The sequence below is a fragment of the Sander vitreus genome, chromosome 17 (genome assembly GCF_031162955.1).
Source record: "Sander vitreus isolate 19-12246 chromosome 17, sanVit1, whole genome shotgun sequence".
NCBI classification, from domain to species: Eukaryota; Metazoa; Chordata; class Actinopteri; order Perciformes; family Percidae; genus Sander; species Sander vitreus.
The window spans coordinates 21,991,038-22,014,199 of NC_135871.1; the positions used below are offsets into that span (position 1 = coordinate 21,991,038).

The window sequence follows — 23,162 nt, forward strand, 5'->3', positions numbered from 1 at the left end:
ATTTAAAATAACCAAATCTGTCACCCTGTATTATCAGTCAATGAATGCCAAACCATGGGAGGGTGCACCAAAAAAGCAATTTATTGAGCTGAATTTGGTTGCTAAAAGCTTAGACACATAAAAAATATAGCGTCAACCAAGGCCAACTATGTGTCCAAAAAGTTGCACTCAAACACACTGCAAAGACTACAGCCAATGGCCATTTAGCACATACATAACTTTCCATACCAGCAGGTGGCTGTAGTCTATAGTCGTCATTCAAAAAGGGAAACCGGAAGACTGACAGCCAGCTAGCACATTAACACAACCCAATATTGAAAGAACAAATTATTTTATTATCTTTCCTCACTACCGTTTCTCTTCTTGTGCACTGATTCGCTTAAGCTGAACAGCCAATCAGAGGGATTTCTCTCACCGACGGGCTACCGATTCAATGTTCTCAATTGGCCGAAAAGCCGCTAACAAGGGCGGATTAATGCAACCGGTGTGGGACACACCATAAAAAGTAGGGCAACAGACAGTGGCGGCTCTACATTGAATTACACCCAGGGCGAGACCCCCTTCGAGCGCCCAATCCCCCCCAAAAAAAAACACATTTTGCAAAATTACTATATTATTGTGTATATTTATTTTAAGTTCTGATAACTTATACTGTCATATTTTGTGCAGAATTGTGTTCATTGTCTTTTGAAAATGTTGGAGGTGGAGATTGTGCAACTTAAAAAGTGTGTTTCCTGTTGTAATTGCAATAGTTAAATAACTGGATTCTCTTAAGTGTGTTTTTCAAATGTTCTAATGAAAGATTTGTGCAATTGAGAAATATCATTTTCTCTTTCACTTATGTTGTTATAATATATATATCTATATATATATATATATATTAGGGGTGGTACGGTTCACAAAACCCACGGTTCGGTTCGTATCACGGTTTTATTGTCACGGTTTTCGGTTCTGTACGGTTCTTGTTATTTTTTCTATTAATCTTTAACACTCCAGAAATATACTTCAACATATGATAGGCCTATATAGCTTAATTATCCACAATGTAGGATACAGTATTAAATAATTACATAGTTATATCATGTAATCATGCACAAACTGAATTTGACTTGACTTTAAGCACATTACTGGGACCATCTCTGAGGAAAGCTAGGTGAGATTTTGATACAGCAAGAGGGAAGACATTGATGATTTCAACATGCTTTTCATTTATTTGGCAAAAAAAGGAGAATGTGTATTGCCATCTATAGGAACTTATGTGCCTTTTTAGCACATGAAGATTGAAATATTACAGAATATCAATTGAAATAACTTGCATTTATCAAACTGCCAACTTCAGTGTAGCTCTTACAAAAATGTATCCTTTAAAAGAAAAAGAGAGGAACTCTTAAAGCTCCGTCTTTTGAATAAGTCAGAATACGTTAAACATAAAAACTGTTTACATTGTTAGTTAATTTCCTATCCTGGCCTGGGCTGGGACACAGTCATACGGTTTGATAAAGTACTTATTGGACTTATCATTGCACTTAGAATAACGAGCGTAGCTGTCAGGTCCTCCTGTATACGTCTCATCTCCGTTTTTTCCTGCATCCACCGTGTGTGTTGGTGTGTGTGTTTGTGTGTGCGCACGCGTCAGTCGTGGGGAGAACTGAGCAGCCCCGCCTGCTGCAGAGACCCGACAGGATCTAAACTGCAGCCGCTTCAGCGACTTTAGAGTGAAAAAAACGTTACAGTACATTGATGTTAAAATGTATACAGTTTCGCAGGACGGTCTGAAATGTTTTGCACGGTCTTTAGCTGTACGTTTTGTTGGTAACTTGTCCACACCTCTTCTTTCACGCAAAAGGGAAACACACTGTCTGAAGTCACATACGGGCACCTGACGGGCACGAGGCTACATTGCGCATGCGTCGAACCGTGCGGCACACACACGCTCCGAACCAAGACAAGCGGCCCGAACGGATATTTTTTCATGAACCGTACCACCCCTAATATATATATATAAATAAATGTGACAAAAATATATACAATCAGATGAATACAATTTTTAACAATAGCAGAGAGCAACAATAATATAAAATATTAAGAATAATATACAAATAAAATATAGAATAAATAGGCCTATTCTAAATAGCACAAATCCTTCATCACACAAATGTGAAAACACACTAAAGAGAATCTAACTGTTACACTATTGCACTAAGAACAGAAAACACAAACTAAAACTAAAACCTGACCTTTCTGGTCTTCCTTGATGCAAAATCATCAATGATGTTATTGTATGAAATCTGCGGAGCACCAACGGTATCAGCGCCTATGCCCAGCAACCCGTTCGACCCAGAGGTGAACTGCCCCCCCCCTTTTCCCCTTCTCACACAGCTTCTTTGTGCAGTGTGCACACGGCACCTTCTCAGCAAGCAGGGGCGCAAATTTGCCAATTCCCCACACGGTAAAATGATAGATAATACAGTAGAAAACCGCTTCGAGGATTTTTTTTTTTTTAAGTGCTCATGCCGCCCCCCATGAGTCATACAAAAATGCACCCCCGCTTCGCCCGTGCCAAAAACCGCCACTGGCGACAGACACTCATCGATGGCTTGACATTGGCCGACTGTAGGCAGGTGTGTCAGGGCCTTAAAATCCCATTATAAAACACCAAAAGGTAAATGTACTGTATAATTGTTATGTTTAAGACACAAGTTAACACCCAAGCTAATAGGAGCATCTTCTGAAACTGGAAAAAATGTTTTATCTTATAGTAGACTAAGACTATTCTGCTATGATGAAGTAAAATAACCCTCTAATGAAATAAACATTTACTGCCTAGTGTGGTCTAGTGTAATGCTTATATCTGCTAATATCTGAGTAAGTTGTAGTAGTGATGTAAAGCCAACTTTCTTTAACACACTTCCTCAGAGAACACCTGTCAACATGCCACATCATACACACTTTAAAAAACAAACCAACCATCTCAAAGTGTCATCATGTCCCATCTCATATTCATAATGAATTGCTGCTTTTATAATCAGAGATGTTTAATGAGAATATATGAACTTTCTTTATGGAATGTTTACTTCACATCATAGTGGGTTTCTGAATGGAGCCTGAAGGTAGTTAAGACTTCAAGTGAACCCAACATTAAACCAAACAAAGTTTCTCATTTACAATTAGAGTTTCCTAACTGCTTTCTTTCTTATTTACACACACACACACACACACACACACACACACACACACACACACACACACACACACACACAGCCGCCAGTTGGTCTTAAAGAGGCAAATTCCTCCGCAGCATTTTCTCAACATCGTAAAGCGTCTGCCGTTAAAGCGATGTTTTTTCAATCCGTCTGCTCTCCCTGACATTTCCAGATAACGTTGGCATTAGGTTGATTTGGGGGAATTTGCACACCATATGCTGCTGTGTCAAACACCTTCATTTAAGCGGGCTATGGCTCTGCATTCCCTAATAGCAGCATCATTGGAGCTTGTTTATCTAATGTGCTGTTAATGTTATTTATTGGGAGTCTGCCCGCTATCCAGTTCCTCAATGCATGCTAAGGAGACAGACATAAGATATGCAAATGCTAAAGTCGCCCCAACTTCACAGCAGTAAAACAGAGCATTTGCATTTGATGTAGCACATAATAAACTGGTTATTAGCATTTTAAATGCGTCAAACAAACTTGAAAAATGTGGCCTGTGCTGGTGTGGTTTTTATTATTGCTGCATGCAGTCAAAACACACATACACATGCCACACGTGCCTTCAAACACGTACAGAAAAGTGTGCGTGAGCAGCCACATAAATATAAAACTGCTGTACACAGGAGCAAACTGGTGTCACAAGGCAAAGCGTCACAGGACAGATGATCTGTTTGATTAAGTTGTTTCTCTGTCTCTTTCTCTCTCATGCCATAAAGTTCCTCTTATGGCATTAAAATATGCAGACGATTAATTTCATCGACGATTCATCCTCCAGGCCCGAGAAAAGGAGATCTGGTTTCAGCTTTGAGGAGCAGCAACGATGAACAATCTTAGTTAACAGTAACTACCACAAGGCCTGCTGGTGATTCATTAATCTGCCTTGAGTCAGAGAAATGCTAACATTTGAATGTTTCGAAACACAAGGTCTCCCACTGAAAAACTGATTCAAGAAAGCATGACACTTGCTGGAATGGGACCAGAGAAAGCATGGGCCTATAATCCAATATCACAAATCACAAATTTGCCTCAAGGGGCTTCGCAATCTGTACAGTACTGTTCTTGTATTATGGCTACCACACAGGTTTCTTCGGACAGTTGGTTGTGGACAATAGACCAGGTTGAAATCACAAAAATGTGCCTAAGTAAAAATCCTCAGGCATTTTTGAGTAAAAGTTGGCAAATAGCCTATTCTAGAAGTATTTTTTATGCTGAATCCATTTTTGCTGTTTGTTAAGCTGTATCTCTTACGTGAAACTCAGTAGAATGTAAAATTCAAGATGACCGCCTCATATGCCAAAATGAGCAAATGTTTTATTGTGATATACCATGTATTGATAAAAGAAACAAACTGAATAGTCAGAACAAGTTAGTAATTCTGTCCTAACACTGACCTGTTATTTTGTGTTGTTTGTTATTTGAGTATGTGCATGTAAGAACATCAACATCATGCTGGTGGCAGCAAAAAGCCTATATCTTAAACCATCATCCTATTACATTATGTTAAGAGTGTTTATTACTTTTCAACATTTACATGTCCATGTAAACAAGTTCAAGGACTGAAATTTCACTAAACTAAATTTTCTTTTGGTTTATTTATGAAAAAGATATTCCCAGAAAGATTGGTTGTAAATATTAATAATTGAGACAAATTAACAAATTACCAACACATATCACGATAATGTGTCACACCACTAACTTTGAACAGATAAAGGAAATAAACACAGTAAACTTGGCCTAAAATTACCTTTGGAAGTTGGACATAACATTAGCTGAAAAATTACTAAAACATGAACTGCATTAGCCTGGCTCCGCCCTCCTACGTACCTACGCTCAATTTTCATTTCCCTTCAGTACTCCATCATACAAAAACCTTTGTATGCTGGTTGTGCAAGTATGTCAATTCTCAGTTTTAATGTAACATGGATCAATTCCATGAACCATTCAGGGGCCGTGTATTTTGGTATCAGTGAAGGTTCTTTAGGTTCTGATAGCAGGGTTGTCAAAGGGACATGTCCAAATTCAACTGGAACAAGCAGTATTTCCCACTCTAAGTTGATGAAGTCATATGTATTTCTTAGCTGTTGTTCAAGTTTCTCTCTGAAGGTCGACCTTCTGCTTAGGTAAGATGGGTGGATGGTTACCTTTCCAATTTCTGCCAAAGCACAGTATTTGTTCCAAATCTCAGAAAGTTCATAGATGTTTACATCTTTTTCTGCAAACGTCAATTCATCCAAAAGCCATTCCATGGCTAAATCTGATGATGAGGAATTTTCTTTAGTCTTGCATTTCTTTAGAATTTCATATAGCATGGAGTGTGATACCTTCCTTCTGCTGCAATGAGGTCACTAACACTAGCAAGATGGACTGAAAGGATCTGGTCATTTTTTTTAGGCTGCCACTATTCGATCACTCAAGTTAATTGTTGAGACCATGGAAAGTTTAACCTTTGAGTTCACTTTTTGGCAGAACATGCAAGCATTCCAGTTCATGGTCACAACAGAACTCCTTGTCAATGTTGGTGGTGTTGCTTGGACCAGCACCTTTATCCACATCTGCAGATTTTTCACTGGACTTTGGTTGCAGCCTGGAAATGTGGCTTTTACTAGTAAAAGATGCATAGCACAAGCGGTACCAGACAACGTGCTGTTCTGTGTTCTGGACAAGAAGCACTCTGTCAATTGCTTCTCTATGTTTAGGATCGTAAAGCTTTCCTCTACTTTGTGCAGCTGCTTTTAGTGTCAAAAGGCCCTGTTCTGTCGCATTGTATAGCTTATCTTTCTTGAATTCTTGGCATATAATGCAAGTATCCAATGACATTGACCAGTCAGGCTTCAAACTACACACAACTTCCATAATGGTGATCTTATAATCTGACCAACTTCATGGGTACAATTCCACAACTGGAAATATTTTGTGTTGGTTAATGTCGCTCTTTGGATATAGAAATGAATTCTGATGAAAAATGCGATGTGTGGAAATAACTGCAGAAAGTAATAGAAATAGAAAGTAGAATAAAATACCTCTTGGATAACTCCGAACTCAATTCACACACTTTGATCCAAAGAAAATAGTATGCATGTGACTCTTGCATTTTAGATATTCTGTTTTTTCCATTTGAAATATATAGATAAAAATAGATATTTTCATGACTACAATGAGAAATAATGCAATTATCATTGTTACATACAAGTATCTTAATTTCCACCTAAATAAACTTTCTATACTTGTTAATTGATGTCGCGCATGATGTAAAGTTTTAAAATATGGAATTTCCTGACATTTTAGAGGTAATCTTGGAGTTTGCCCTCTACTGAGTTTCACATAAGAGATACAGCTTGGCAAATAGCAAAAATTGATTCAGCTGAAAAAATACCCCTAGAAAAGTCTGTTTGCCAACTTTTACTCAAAAATGCCTGAGGGTGTCATATTATCTGAAAATCGACCTAGTCAACAACCTGAGAAATGAAAGCAAATGAACGGTGAGAAAATCTCAGACTGAGCAAGAAAGCGTGAGCAGAGAGCGCAGGAGGAGAGCTGCCTGAATTGGTTTTTCATTAGCAGTTAATGATGTGATAATCTCTCTACAGTAACCAGTGTAGTGTGTGTGTGTGTGTGTGTGTGTGTGTGTGTGTGTGTGTGTGTGTGTGTGTGTGTGTGTGTGTGTGTTTTCACACATATATTCGTGGTTAGGGTAAGGGTTAAGGTTAGGCATTTAGTTGTGATGGTTAAGGTTATGGTAAGGGGCTAGGGAATGCATTATGTCAATGACGGGTCCCCTCAAAGATAGTGCCATGCACTATGTGTGTGTGTGTGTGTGTGTGTGTTTTCATATGTGTGTTTGAAGTCCCACATACATTGTTTGCAGAGGTGGAAGAGGTATTCATATCTTTTATTTAGGTAAAATTTGCAATATTACAGTGTAGAAATACTCTGTTACAAGAAAACGTCATGCATTCAAAATTATATTTTACTTAAGTAAAAGTACTCTGTATTATGCAGAATGGGCCATTTTTTATTTATGCATTCACGTGTACATCACTTAAATGTTACTACTGTTAAAGGTGGAGCTCATTATATAGTGCTGGGTAGCTTGTGAGTTTGTTTGTACACACACACAAACACGCATGTACACTAGCCAGACCTGAGTCAAACTTTTCTCTCTTTAGTAACCTCACTCACACAACCTAACCCCATCACACCATCCTAAATCCTACATGTTAATCTCTCTCCCTTTCTCTCAAACGCACACAAACATACTCGCTTTCATTCTCCACTTGCAGAGACCCCTGCTTCATTTTCTGGTCATATGCACCCATTGCGAGGGGGCGAAGCGGACACAAAATGACACAGGGAGCAGTATGGGGAGGAGAGGGGGGTGAGGCTGGAGCTGCAGCCTGAAAGGAGGCGATGGGAGGTGTCCGATTGTCCCGTGCTGAAAGGGACAGTTAAAAGGAGAACCTTGTTGCAAAAGCTGGTGGGCCGGGCTGGAGGCTGGTTAAGCGATGGTGGTGAGTGTGTGTGTGTCTTTGTGTGCATGTGTCTGTGTGAGTCTAATGAGGAGGAGGAGGGTGACTGATGACCGAGGTGAGGATGATACTGGAGATGATGATTATAAAGGTTAAGGGATTAGTTTGACATTTTGGGAAAGTCTTAAAGAAAAGATTGATACCACTTTCATATCTGTCCGTTCAATATGATAAAGCGACAACCAGCAGCCTGTTAGCTTAGCTTATAGTATAAAGACTGGAAATGGGGAAACAGCTAGCCTGGCTCTGTCCAAAAGTAACAAAATCAAAACATCTAGAACTCACTAATCGACACACAATATGTTTTTTGTTTAATCCGTATGAAAACCAAAGTGTATAAATGACAATAAGCCATTTTACAGAGGTTAAGAACTATTTCTAGGCTCTGAACAGCAACAAGTTGAGAATCCAGTTACTAGTTGTGGCCAGTAAATAGCCTGGTACATAACCTCCTGTAAAACAGCAAAAAAACATTTTTACACTTCTGTTTTTGTAAGATTAAACAAAAGAGATATAAGCTAGCTATTTCCTAACTGACTGCTGGCTGTAGCTTCATATTTAGCGGAAAGTGGTTTCAAACCTCACATCTATCTTAGAAAGTGAATAAAAAAAAAAGATTTGCTTGAAACTTAATTTTTAGCTGAGGAGATGTAAATGTGTAAAATCTGACCTTCTATCTAAGATCTCTTGCATCTATAGGTGGCAAAGCTATAGGTGGTGAAAAACTTTTCACACAACAACAGTAAATATGTCTTTTCAAAAGAGACAAGAATCAAGAAATCAAGAAACACACACCTCAAGCAGTTGTGCTTCGGGAAGAAAAAATCCATAACCAAAAACTTGGTTCTGTTTGATAAAACTCATCATCAACATGCTTCAGAAAGCTTTGAGATGCCAATTTTGTATCAGAGCGTGTTCAAGCAGAGAGAAATAAGAACATGAAGGTATGTTTCTTCATTACAGAAATGTTAATTTGACTTGTTTTTTGCCTAATTAACACCAATGTCTTCCAAGAACAAAACAGCCCCACAAATATTAATTAGGACCTCAATATTCATGTTGGCGGAGATGGTTGTGAGGTCTGTAATTAACGAGCTTTTAATTGTTTGATCGTCTCCTTAATTAAAGGCTTGCTATAATTTGAAGGTTTGTTTACTTTTCATAAAACAGGAATGAGAAAGACAGAAATCTTATTGATATTCTCTTTTACACAGAATTTACCCAAAGAAGGAAAAATAAGGCTTTTAAACGTTACCTAAAACATTTATGAGAGGTGCAGTACAGCTTTATACTTTTTACTGCTTAAATTTAAAATAAATGAATGTCAGAACTACTTTTGACGAATGCTGGTGGGTTTCGCTCGGCTTCACTCTTAGATCTCAATACTTGTGTTGCTGTCTTCCATCTGCCATTCGAATGCTTCAACCTTTGTGAAATCTCTTTTTGTGAAACTTCAAACTGTGGTTTGATGGTGTCTTTGACGAGCAAAATGAAAGGAGTATAGATCAACAGTTACACATGCATTTGGCATAATATACTGCATGCCTGATCAGTAAAAAGAAAATCATATTTCATATAATCCTAAAGAAACAACAGAAGCTCCATCCAAATAAAGCTCAAATATTCCTACTGGACCATCCAGTCAAAGTAAATGATCTACAACAACAAAAACACGGTCAAAGCAAACAAGCCAAGTTTTTGTCGTTCCTTTTGACAATACACAGTAAGTCAATCTAATCAAGCAAGACAGGCTGTATCCCTCAGGTCAGGAGTTTATCTTCCTAAAGAACTTTTGTTCATTCATTCAAGTGGCAGACTTTTAAAACTAAAAGTGGTTCAATAAATCCTCCCTGCACCAACACAAATGCAGTGAACAATACAAAATTAAATGCTTTTTGTATGCCTATTTTCTGACTTTTTGACTTCTTTTTATTCTATGAGGACATACAAAAAACGGAAATAAAGTAAGTGGGCAGCACGTGGGACAGGAACACATTTGTGAGATGTTACTGCTTGAGGTGATGATTTTTTAAAAGGTTATCATGTATCCAAATTATTTCAGTAAACTCAAGATTCAGCAACATTGTTAAACTCATTAAACTACAATAGATGACACATAACAGAATACCAAGCTATAGCTTTGAAAACCTGATGTACTGTCATGGGCGATTTTAGACCCTTTTTAGGGGGGGCTCAAGCCCCTATAAATTTCATCTCAGCCAAGTTAGAGTTTGTGAACTTGTCTGTTAGTGACAGAGGTGAAACAATTACAGGTTCAAATGGCTTGAAACTGGTTTAATATCCTGTGTCGCCGATGCTATGCATCTGTAACCCAGTCAAGGAAAGGGTTAACAGAAACATAGTTTTGGCCAATCGGAGGAGGTTGTGCCAGACTCCCGCCTTTGGCTGAGTCTCTATCTGATCTGTCAGAGGGAGAGCAGGAGTGTGGTTGGAAAGTTTAACCTTGGTTGTCCCCAGAGAAGAAGTTGGTAATTTCATGGCATAGATTAGAACCCAAATTGAAACTTAAGCAACTAAAATTGCGAAATGTTAGAAGTTTGTGTCAAATTGGTTGTTATGACTGTGACTTATAAAGTGTCAGGTTTAGTTCCATCATAGTGTTAATAGTTTCAAAAAATGTTAGCTGACGTTGTTATTCAGTAGCTAGCTCAGAGATTATCGGCTAACGAAATAACTAATTTAGCAAGACACTATATCCGTGTCACATTCTCATTAGGGGCTGAGCCCCCCTAAAGGTCAGATCGTAGAATCGCCCCTGTGTACCGTAATATCAGCAAAGCACAATTGGAAACTGAAAACATGACAAATGAAGTACATGAAATATTGAACAGCAGCTGTTCATTTAGAATGTGCAAGGATGTTTTAGATAGAACAGACGCTATTTTCAGTGAGATTACACAGATATTATCAAGACAAATTGCTAACATAATCAAATTCCATTACTAAAACAGAGAGAAGGCGCTCACTTAAAATTATTTTATTGAGACTGTCAGACACTTTCAGAACACTTAAAACAGTGCTTTAATGGTTCCCGATTGCCACAGATAATTAAACACAGTAACTGAAACTAACCTCATTTTCTGTGGATTTTACAATAATTTCCAAAATATGCATGAATGCAACAGATAATGTTTTACTTTAAAAGCAACCTCAACACCTTTGGCTGGGACCTTGACCTCGTGTCTGCCTCCGAGTGTGTATTGTGCGTGCTCCTTTCAGCCCAGAGATGTTCAACTGACACTGTTTGTGTCAGAGTGATGGTGAGACAGTCAACTACTGACTAACACACACTGCTGGAGGGATGCCTAAATTGACTGTTTACTGCCCTGAGCTTATTAGAGGGTAGAGGAGGTCTAGTGGCTTGGCCCACCCAGGATGGAGAGACGGAGAGGAGGTTGGTTGTTTCTGGAGAGCGTCCGGTCACTTCTCTGATGTATTTAAACCTTAAATGTACTGGTGTTTTTGCAACAAAATGTCTACTTATCTTGGGTCTTTAAAGTCTTGTTACTTATGTGACAAACTGAGCTAAAAGATAAAACAAATGACGTAGCAACATTATTATTCATTTGGAGTTGCGTTTGTGTCCAATATCCAAGTAGAATATTTACTCTCTTATAGCTCTTAACATATGTTTTACAACCCTAATCCTCAATCAGTAAAAGGAACAAGTAACTTGATGTTATCACAGCAAGCTAATGAAACCTTGGTAATAACAGCATCACACCACCAAAGTGTTGTTATCATCAGTATTTCCCTAAAGGAAGACCACATTTCCCATGTAACCTTTCATTTTCTGTCAAGCACGCTTTGCTGTTTGATTCATTTGGGCTGATAAATCTTAGGGGTGAAAGATGATTGACAGGTTAGGAAAGAAGAGAAAAACATGTATGCCTCCCCAAACGTCTTTTTCAACTGAATTGGTCCACAAAGAAATACTCCCTCTCTGATGAGTCGCAAGTAGTGGGTCAAAAAGTCCAGAATGATGGAAACCACCGGTCTAAATCACAGTATTTAGCCTAAAGTAGAATTATGTTTTAAGTAGGGCTGTCAAAATAGTTAAATAGTTAAATAGTAAAAAATTAACGCAGATTAATCCATTCCATATTGATGTTTGCATACAGACGAAAATCTGGTGCCACTGATATGTCTGCGCTTTTCTCTGATGCTCTGAAACAGACGATACAGGAAACACAAACCCTGCTGCATGTGACGCTAGTTAACACAAAACTCAACAGCAGCTAACGTTAGCCTACCGCTAGCTAGTAGCTGGATTAAACACGGTTAAAATGCTGACAGCTAATGCTAAACCAAAGCCCATCTACGGAAAGCCGTTCCACTCCCTATTCAGCCCCATTGTACCTACTTTGGTTGCAGTTCCACCAGAGTTCCACTGGGGGTGATCACGGTCCAGTGCAAAATGAATGGGACTCTATGGAGCTAGACAGCTAAATTTGTCTCTTTCGCCTGATTGTCGTTGAGAAATCTCAGATTTGATTGTAGTTTTTGCAAGTTCCACATGGATTATAGGTCAAAAGTTGAATGAAAGAGTATTTGTGTCCTTTTAATTTGTTACAGGTTGAGTCGTTGTTGCCCATAACACACTAGCAGTCTGCTAATGAATGCTGATTGGTCAGTGAAGGACTGATTACGATCGGAGATCCCGCTTGACGGCATCCAAAGCAGAGCCAGAATGTTCGTGTGAATATTTCGGCGTGGTCTTTAAAACATTAGCAAACCTCTTTCTAGCACGTGTATTAACAGGGAGAGGCTAACCTGTCAGCTGTGTTGTTGATGCCTCGAGAGAAAAAAGAGCTTGCCATAAAGCAGTATCTCTGGCCGTATATGTGTATGACGTCATTGACATTTTAAAAGGCTTTTTAGAACAAAAAAGCCACTTTAAAAAAATCTAACACCCAGCAGTGTGTATTTTCTTAGCCTCCCCTTTCGAATGCAACATTCAAATTACTAGACAAAAAATGATATCCTGAGAAAAGTGGATTTTGAGGGGTATAGCTCCATAGAGTCCCATTCATTCTGCACTGGCATGTGAGCGCCCCCTATATGGAACTCTGGTGGAACTGCAACCAGTTCAGAAGCCGGAAGTAACGAGAGAGTGGAACTTCTTCCCATATTAGAAATTCTTTGGCTAAACGGTGTAAAGTTTGACTGTGTTTTACTGTAGAGGATTCAACACCGGGATGTAACAATCTGTAGCTGCAGTCAGAGAAACAACACAGACGGTGCGTTCAATGAAACTGGTAAACTACAGCCTCGTGGTGCATTTGAAGTTATTGTAAATGTCCTTTTCCTATCTGGTTGTTGTTTTTGTCGTTCAACAGCAATTTACTAGTGAAATAAGTTATTGTTATTGTTATACATTATTATTAAATCATTTAATTTTGACCATATGGCCTTAGCAATAAACAAGCCGTTCTTTAATGTCACCAACTGTTGTTTAGTACCCTTTTGTTTTCTTTTCTTTTTTTACTTTCAGGCACCGTTAATTATGTATGCGATTAATTTCGATTAATTAATCACAGAGTATGTAATTAATTAGATTACATTTTTTTAATCGATTGAAAGCCCTAGTTTTAAGCCTTTAAGAGTTTCTCACTCTGACACCGCAGCGTTAGCACAGAAAGACATGAGTAGATGCTGTACACACACATAGCTACACACTAAATAATCACAATGAATAGGTTGTTTTAATCCAGTGCTGGTATAATTGTCTAATTTACTGATGGGTTATTTACCCAAATTAAAAATGTGGTTATTTTGCCTCTGCGTTAGATAAAATAACCTTAAAATTGTGACAAATGTACTGTTGGTTGTGCATATGACATTCAAACATATACTGTAATTAGCAATCAGTAACAAATAATGACATGTAAGTTTACAAAGAGCTTGATTGCAGTTTACAACCATAACATAACCCAATAACACTATGAGGCAAAACAATCCATTGTCCGGGTGATTTATTTCCCATATTGCATAAAGTTAACCCAGTACTGATCCAAATTTTGAACCATGACTATTAGTGTTACTGATGATGTACCTTTTGCTGCCCAGAAAACTGATGTGAGAGGGCAGAGAGCCACTTATGAAAGAGAGAAAGTGAGAAGAGAAGAAGCAAGCAGAAACTGGAGAGCAGTAGAGACGTAAGTGAGAAAAAGTGTGAGAGGAGGAGTGAGGGGAAGAGATTAAAAAAAGATACGAACAGAGGAATAAAAGGAAAGCGAGGAGCTTACGCAGTGAAAAGAGCACATTAGGGGCGACCTGCTGCGACAGTAGTGTGGGGAACGGTGAATAACTGCCTCCATTTAGGCCAGTGTCCTGGTGGTGTGGAGCCTGGGGCCTCAGGTGGACACACACACACTCACACACACACACACACACATTCAAAAACACCAACAATATATAAATAAAGCAAAAGAAACTAATTCATAAGCATGTGTTCCTGCACAAACTGATACCTGACACACACTCACACACACATGCTCACACACCTCCTCTCCTCTGGCCCTCTTATTCACACATTTCTCCACATTGGCCGGATTAGGAACACTTTCTCTTGGGTGTGCGAGGCTGCCCCGCACACAAAGAAACACTTGGGGACAGGATTAGTAGGCTTACAGCGGATTCACATATGTCCAGTTCAAGCAATTGGTATTCAAAGCTTTACACTTTCAAATGCCACCAAGAGAGAGCAAAGCCGACCAGCGCTTTTCTTTGCATTGGCAGCACCTTTATGAGAAGGGCTCTTTTACTGGGCCAACAATGAGGCCGTGAATACACATTTTTACTGTTCTACCAGGGGGATCTCATTGGCGAAGGATAGAGCAGCGAGCAGAGTTTGAGACAGACTTTATTATCCAGGTTTGAAGTGCTGCGTGGGTGGGTGGGTGTGCAGACGGATGGATGGATGGAAGGATAGACAGATGGATGTATGGAGGGATGCTGAGGTGGTGGTCAGAGGAAGAGTGCTTCAGTTAATTCCACATGTTATTGTTTGGTGGCCCGTTCCTCCACTCCACCTCTACAAAACAGATCTGGAGTAGACTCTTCAGAGTGGAGAGAGCGCGCTCAGACGCTCAATATAGACAATACTGACTCAATTTAATGCATTCTCCTAATATTTTAATACAAAAGTACCTTCCGAGACCTGTCTGTTTACTTGATAAATTATTAAAAATGTTTTACAATAGATAAATGTTTTGTGTTTATTTTTTATAAATTGGATTATTGTATCATTGTGAAAATAAAGTATACGGATAATTTGAATTTATAATATTTATTCCGTGACAGTTTCTACATCTGTAGTTTGACATTTGTAGGCTAACACTCCTTATTTCGTGTTTTTAGATTTTTATACGAATAATGTGCTTGTTTGTTTTTGTGTTTGCCCCAAATTTCCCCTTTAAGGGACAAATAAAGTATTTTGAATTACATTCTTGAAATGACAACACATCCCTGTCCTTGTATAGGCTACCTTGTGAGCAGCTTTTGTTCAGTCATCTAATCTACATTTTTAAATAATTAATTGCTGAATAATATTCATCAAAATAGAGTTTGTTCACATTTTATTTTTTTAAGGCTATTAAAGCTAGTTATAAAATGTCATATAATAGCCTGATAATAGGCCTACCAATAATAAACATCGTCATCATGAAGAAATTAAATGAAAAATGATCCTTCAGTAAGACACGGAAGCGATGAGAAGTTTTATGAAGGTCCAGACATGTGGCCCACATGCTGCCATATGGCCAGCAGAGTGCCGAGTGTCGGAGCGGGCATGTTACCTCTGTCCCAGCGGAGGCCGTGCACCCCTGCGGCAGCAGGAGCCGCTCAATGGGAAAGCAATTTCCCTTCCCATTCCTTCTTATTCCCTCAGGCAACCACCGGCCGAACCGCGGAGACTTTGGTTTAAGATAAACACCACTCCTTATAGTGAGCACTGTGTGAAAGGCTGAGGAAGTGTTTAACAGTCTCTCCTCCTCCTGGTGCATTTCATCAGCTTTGTTTTTTAATGTCAAAACGTAAAATAAAATAAAAAAACATTTTTCGCAATGTTATAACAATGATTTTGCGCGTACAATTCACATTGCGCAGCTCAAAACATACTCAGCAGACGAAGCAGGCCACAGCCAATAGTGTTTCGGTAGCTTTAAAAAAAAAAGCTAAAAAAAGTGTATAGCAGGCTCTCAAGACAACGTCTAGGCCTGTGACACGTATACGTTTTACAATAATCTTATAAAAGAAGCAATTTCAAAACTGACCAGTTTGTCCCAGGAAGAGCAACTTTCTGATCCACGAGAAGAGAGGAGAAAGAGAAGAGGAGAGAAAGGAAAAGAAAAGAAGGGAAGAACAAGAAGAACAAGAAGAAGAACAAGAAGAAGAAGAAGAAGAGAGGCGCGCTGTGCCCCCCAACAGTGTCCTGACAATGGCAGTGAATGATTGCGCACCGCGGTCACTGGGACAGTCAAAGCACACCGCCCCTTTCTAACGGGAACGTCATCCTCCTAACTAGGCGTTATGAATAGAAAAGCCGCTTTTGTTTCCCCGCATATATAAATACCCACTATCAGTGTCCTCCTCACCACAGAGACACAGAGAGGGAGAGAGAGAAAATAAAAAAGAGAGAAAGTCGGCAGAGGCAAAGTGGTCACCGACGTGTTGAGAGGGACAGACGCGTGGGACAGGAGGGATTCAGACAACACCAGGTGACCAGAGTGACTAAAGGCTCCAGAGAGAGAGAGAGAGAGAGAGAGAGAGAGAGAGAGAGAGAGAGAGAGAGAGAGAGAAAGTAAGTGATAAAGAGAGAGAGAGAGAGGGACAGAGAAAGAGAGAGAGAAAAAAAGAGAGAGAGACAGAGGAAGACAGCAGAGACCTCCTAACCAGCACCCTAGGAAGCGAACCCATAAAATGAATTCAGACTCCAGCCCGAGCAGCAGAGCCTCTTCTCCGGACATGGACGTTATGTCTCTCCGAGACCACCACCCGCACCACCACCATCACCACCACCTCGGCTCCTCAGTGTCCTCATCTACGCAGTGCAGCGAGCTGCGCCAGAAGCTCAGCGCCAGCGAGCTCCTGAGGTCTGGAGACCCCAAGTCAGTAGGAAGCAGCAGCAGCAGTAGCAGCAGCAGCAGTAGCAGCAACAAGTTCAAACTGAAGAAACAAGTCACCGAGGAGGAAATGTACCACCTTCGTCTCAAGATCAACGGCCGGGAGCGGAAGCGCATGCACGACCTCAACCTGGCAATGGACGGCCTGCGCGAGGTGATGCCCTACGCGCACGGGCCCTCGGTGCGGAAGTTGTCCAAGATCGCCACGCTGCTTCTCGCCAGGAACTACATCCTGATGCTTAACAGCTCCTTGGACGAGATGAAGCGGCTGGTGGGGGAGATTTACGGAGGGCACAACTCAGCTTTCCACTGCGGCACCGTGGCGCACGCCGGCGCAGGTGGACACCCCGCTGCCGCAGCCGCAGCCGCTGCGGCGCACCAGGTGCACCCTCTCCTCGGGAGCGCGCTGTCAACCTCCACATCCTCCACGCTGTCGAGCGCTCTGCCGGGGCTCACGTCTATCCGAGCACCCCACGCCCTGATGAAGGGCTCCCCGGCTGCGCCCACGGCCCTGCAGCTGGGCACCGGCTTCCAGCACTGGGCCGGATTGCCGTGTCCCTGCACCATCTGCCAGGTGCCTCCTCCTCCACACATCCCCATCACCTCCTCCGGCCTCACGAGACTCACAGGGGAGGGCAAGGACCTGATGAAATGATGTTTGACAGACACGCGACAAAAAGATGTAATGATGTTTGTAAATAGAGAATTTAGGGCATGAGGGTGGATTTGGCCTCACTGGTGCATGTTGTTGTTTAGTCTGTTTTCTTGTTTGGCGTATGAGAAAAAGGTGTTATTTTCCTCCTTGTAACAAGGACTTATAAAGACTGATGATTTTGCCAGTTGACGGTAAAAAGAAAAGGTTGTGTGTCATGCAACAAGATGCCACGATCCTCTTGTGTCTGACTGAGTTTTAGTCTCACACCACAATGTGAAAGGTGAACGAGACTGCATGAACATTTTGATTTCATTTAGCATTTTTTTGAATCAGGCGTCAATTTGTGACAACGAAGAATGCTCTCTGTGCCTTGTACCAAGGATTGTAAACTGAAGTTGTAAATGAAAATGATGGCATTTATGTGTTTGGCTCAAATGATTCTGCCACTGCGGAAATTTGTTTTAAAATTCTTTAGATTTATTTTTATTCTGTGGCTCACTGTATGCCAATTTGTGCTCTGATTTCCATTTTTGTTTCTTTTCTTTTTTGCATGATGGTAATTATCACAGCATGATTGTTTTCGCTGAACTGAATTTGTTATGCGAAGAGACCACTGTCTTTATTTTTGTACATTGTTGATGACTGATGAAATATTTATTATCGGCCAGCGTCCCTGGATGAAATTTCAATAAAACTGAAATTATGGATCATATCTCATTGTATTCCCTCTTTTTATAATAATAATAATAATAATAATAATAATAATAATAATAGTCACTTTTAATTATTTAAAAACAATATTTATTTCAACTATGAGTGAAGTGTAGATTAGGTAAACTAGATTTTATTTATTATTTATTTGGGCCTATTTTTTAATAGGTGCACATTTGCTCAAATCCTCCAAACATATACAAACTTGGTTTATTTTCAGATAAGAGCATACCCTTATCTCCCTAAAGCTATTCCTTTATTAAAACCAAAACATATTTAATTCTGGCACATTTTGCCAGTATCTAAACATTAAGCTATTTCTGATATATTTGTGTAATAATACAAACTAAAGCAAGGCCTCAGTTTAAAAATGCAATGATGTGTTTACTTATACAGACTCTATATTTCCACTGGACGCTTATTTGCTCAATTACTTATTTGAAATAAACTAAGATAATGAAATGTAACAGAATAAAGTAGGCTACATTTAAAAAAAAAAAAATGTGTCAAATATGTTTATTATTGACAAAATATGTAAAAAGAAAACTACAAGTACGCTAAGTGGACAACATTTATTCTCTGATAATTGGCCTTTCCCCCCTTTTAAATTAATCTTACTGAAATTGAATTTTCCTAGCAGCACTTTAGGGATTTTGTTTGTCTGTCTGTTAAAAATTAATATTTTGGACACAGCTCTAAAATGAAGTAAGGGAAGCCCGAAAGCTATAAGTGGATTCCCTGCAACCACAAGCCACTTCAAAACAATTTCAAATCTGTAATTATGTCAGCTTGTAATTCTATTTCTCTTCGGTACCTACATGCCCCACAGTAACACCATGTAGCTTATGATGAGTTTAAAAAAAGACATGGTCAGACAGCATTTATTTAGCATTTCCGTGCAGCTAACACAAATGTTACAGACAGGGAAAATGGGGATGGAATGAGGGGACTGGGCTGCAGCCTAATGGAGCCCAGTTGAATTGTTCCCTGTAGCAGCTAGAAAGTGATCTACCTTAGGGAGCGCAAAACAGTTTGTCCCCCAGATCCCTTGGGTGTTTCGCTGTCTCATCTCTGCAGCGACAGAATGTATGTTTGTGGAGATTACAAGTTAATTGTTCATGGGGGACCAAGAGGAGAAAATCACATCACAGAAAGACGTTGGGATTACAGGCTACTAAATGCGAGAAGATTATACATTCAGAGCCCCTCTTCGGCCTCGCCACATGCAAATGAGTGTGTGGATTAAAACAAAATAATAAAAGACAGGCAGAAAAAGAAAAGGAGAAGAATAAGCCCTTTTGTAACTGATTTGGAGGGAAGAAAACACAAGGATTGTGGATAAGTTGAGAAAGAGTGAAAGAGTGAAAGAGTTCATTTTACACTTCTTTGTTTTTGTCTTTAGGAATGAGTTTAGCCTGTCTGTGCCTCGCAGGCTGCCAGATGGGATGTAAATAGCTGGTAGCTGCAATGGCCTTTTAACCACACAACACTGCAGAGGATGTTGTCAAGGGAAGCTGGCGGTTTGCGAGTTAATAGTCATGAGTTGGGGTAATTACTTAAGGTTTATTATGCTCTGGTTTCAAAGGAAATGGACTCTTCAATGGCCCAAGAAATACTTCTTAATTCTGGCTAATTAGGAGCTGAGTAAAGCAGAGACAACTGCTGCTGCTGCTGCTGCTGCTGCTGTTATATTCATGGACAGGGATCATTTGTAAGTGAGCCACAACATAATGCAAGTTTTCTGTAGGTAAGCCAAAATGAAATGAAAAAGTAATGAAAAAGTAATCAAACACTTGCAAACAATGATTGATGCCTTTCTCTGCCACTGTGTTTTTATGGTGGAGCTTATCTTCCTAGCAGGGTTCACAAAAATGATCCTCATTTGACTCAGACTTTTATTTATACTTTAATCATAAATCAAAACCCTACTGATATTTCTCTTATTTATTAAAGGAGCAAAAATAAAAGTTGGTGATAATGATGGAACGTAACTAATATAACGTAATAAGTAAACAACAGAATATATTAAAGATTGAACAGGAAAAAGAAAAGAGAGGCAAAGAGAAAATGCAAGAATGTTTTGTATTTTTCACAGGCAACTTTTTACTCTACCAGTTAAACTGAAGAAGCTTTTTCTCTCTCTTTCTGTCCACCTATTCTACTTTGTAAAAGTCTGCAGCAAGCATCAAAACCTCAAAGATAGATCGTGAGTGAATACATGAATAAATGGCTGCAACACAGCATGTTAATAACAAAAGAATCACAAACATAATACATACATAAAGATAAGCTGGAAGCAATATGCCTACGTGTGTGAAAGATTTGCAATTCAGAAGTCAAATATGCAAAATACTATAAATAATTACAAAGACAACCTTGAACTAAAAATATACTATACCTGTATATATTATATTATTTTATATTATATTATATTATAGGCCTATATAATACCTTAAAGTGTCTGAGGTAAAAATGTGCTTATTTTAAATAGGTCAGATTTAAAACAGAGTTGTCTAAATAATACTGACAGAAAGAATTCATTTCTCCAGAGATTCAGAATGTTTTAGTTTTTAGGCTGGTCAGCAATGGACTTGTGGCCATCAGCTCCTCTTTTCATGAGGATTGACAAACACCTGGTCCTTTTACAGAGCACACACCTGTTACTGGGAGCCACTCGATGTTTATCACTTAAAGCAACACAGCTTTGTTCAGCCTCTACACACACACACACACACACACACACACACACACACACACACACACACACACACACACACACACACACACACACACACACACACACACACACACACACACACACACACACACACACTAAGACCTTTGGACAGGGATGCTAACAAGTCAACAAATGCTGTCTCGCTCGGTGTCCCTGTGAGCAAGCTACCTTTCCTGGAAACCTGACTGCAAAATCTGAAATCTGTATAAAGTTGTTTTAATTACAAAACACACTGATAGATACTTGTCAGCTCCATCGCACATACAAGCTTTACAAAGCTTCAAATAAAAGCCTTTTTAGTCAGGGCATTTAATTCTTTTATAACTCCAGAGTTTGTACAAACATCTCATTAGGCAATCACAGACAGTTGCTGCATTCAGTCTGAAGAGTCCAAAGTGGTGAACTGCTGGTTTGTTTACTTGCTCAGTCAGTGAGCTGCTGCAGGGCCGGTGCCTGAGGGCAGCAATTGAAAATAAATTTCAGTTGAATAAGGGGCAGCGGCCGCATCAGCCGAGCTGCTGCTAGAACAAAAGCAGTTGAGGGGATAAGTTATTGACCCGGCTGACAGCCTGAACGAGGCTGATTATAGCTGCTTGGCCATGCTCTGTCTGTGTGTGTGTGTGTGTGTGTGTGTGTGTGTGTGTGTGTGTGTGTGTGTGTGTGTGCCGTATAGTCATAGTCGTGAAGCAGGTGCAGAGGCCATTCCCTCTCCGTTTCTACCGCTCTCTATCACTCTCTCTCTCTTTTCCTGCCTTCAGGGAAGCCTCGGGGCCCTCTGCCTTCCTGTCCTCAGCTGATTCCACAGACTAATGTTTAACCCATACTGCCAAAACAGAAAGCATATTTCCATCATAAGAGCGCTTTGCCATCTCCATCAGCGCACTGAGTTCATTTGCATGTTAATTGTGCAGTTAGAGAGGTGGTGTTGACACTTCCCTTTGTCCGTGCAGGGTCGAGGGAAGTGAGAGGATGGGGCTGCAGAATGACATCCATGTGCGTTATTGTTTCAGGCTGGTTGTATCATCTGTTATCATGGGACTTTTAAACACAATGGAAACAAGATAAAGTTGATTTAATGAGATGTTGTTCATACCATAAGATTAAAATATTTATATAGATAAAAAATGATGTCGTTTAAATCAAGTCATTTTCCAGACATAAATGTGTTAATATGTAAAAAAAAAAAACTAAAAAAAACTAAACAAAACAATCATACCAAAACGGTGAGAAAATGACTAAGTTACTGTACTTAAGTACAATTCGGAAGTGTAACTTTTTAATGTAATTACTTTTTATTCAGCTACATTTATCTGAGAGCTGTAGTTACAAGTGAGTTTGAAGACAGCAGTGATAGAAAATGTATTAAAATCCTTTACTTACAGTACATGAAAGAAGAAATGCAAAATTACAATATTTGCCTCTGAAATGTAGTGGAGTAGAAGTAAAGTAGCAGACAATAGGAATACTCAGTTAAAGTACAAGTATCTCAAAAGTACAGTACGTAAATACTCCACCGCTGCCTTTCAATATCAAACAGTTAAAACACCTCCCCCTTCAGCAGCTGCAACATTAAAATGCTGCCTTCACATTAATGCATCAATGAATAATAATACAGTAACATGATTGGGGCAGCAATTAGTTGATAATTTAATTGGTCGGTTGACAGAAGATTAATCAACTCTTTTTTTTTTATAAAATGCTAAACATTCACTTGTTTCAGCTTCTTATATGTGAGTATTTGGTGCTTTTTATTAATTTCATAAAACTGTAAATTGAATATATTTGGGGTTTCAGGACTGTTGGTCAAACAAAACAGATAACACCTCAAAAAAACAAAACAAGAGATAATCATAAGTTGCAGCCCTGTCAGATTTCTATATATATATCTATATCAATTACGTTTTCCTCCAGTAAATTACCACGTAAGCACGATCACAGACAACAGACAACCTTCCTGACAAAATGGACATGCTGTGTTTACAAAGCAGGCAAAATATGCACAAGAAGACAAAATTGTGCATACACAAATACACACACATTCATTTGACCACACACACAAGCCAGTTTTGGTGTGAATTTTGTGTAATAAATACAGATTCAGCCATGTGTGTGTGTGTGTGTGTGTGTGTGTGTGTGTGTGTGTGTGTGTGTGTGTGTGTGTGTGTGTGTGTGTGTGTG

The 23,162-nt window shown here is 39.5% G+C and overlaps 1 protein-coding gene across 1 annotated transcript; it reads left to right on the forward strand.

Moving 5' to 3' along the window:
• Positions 1-16,597: 16,597 nt before the first annotated feature.
• Positions 16,598-17,658, forward strand: olig3 (oligodendrocyte transcription factor 3). The gene has a single exon (XM_078273393.1). The coding sequence runs from the start codon at positions 16,679-16,681 to the stop codon at positions 17,534-17,536; it is 858 nt and encodes a 285-aa protein (XP_078129519.1). The 5' UTR covers positions 16,598-16,678; the 3' UTR covers positions 17,537-17,658.
• The last annotated feature ends 5,504 nt before the right edge of the window (positions 17,659-23,162 follow it).

Bases quoted from the DNA above. Each gene is read 5' to 3' on its own strand.
- olig3 (XM_078273393.1), top strand. From the start codon at position 16,679: ATGAATTCAGACTCCAGCCCGAGCAGCAGAGCCTCTTCTCCGGACATG.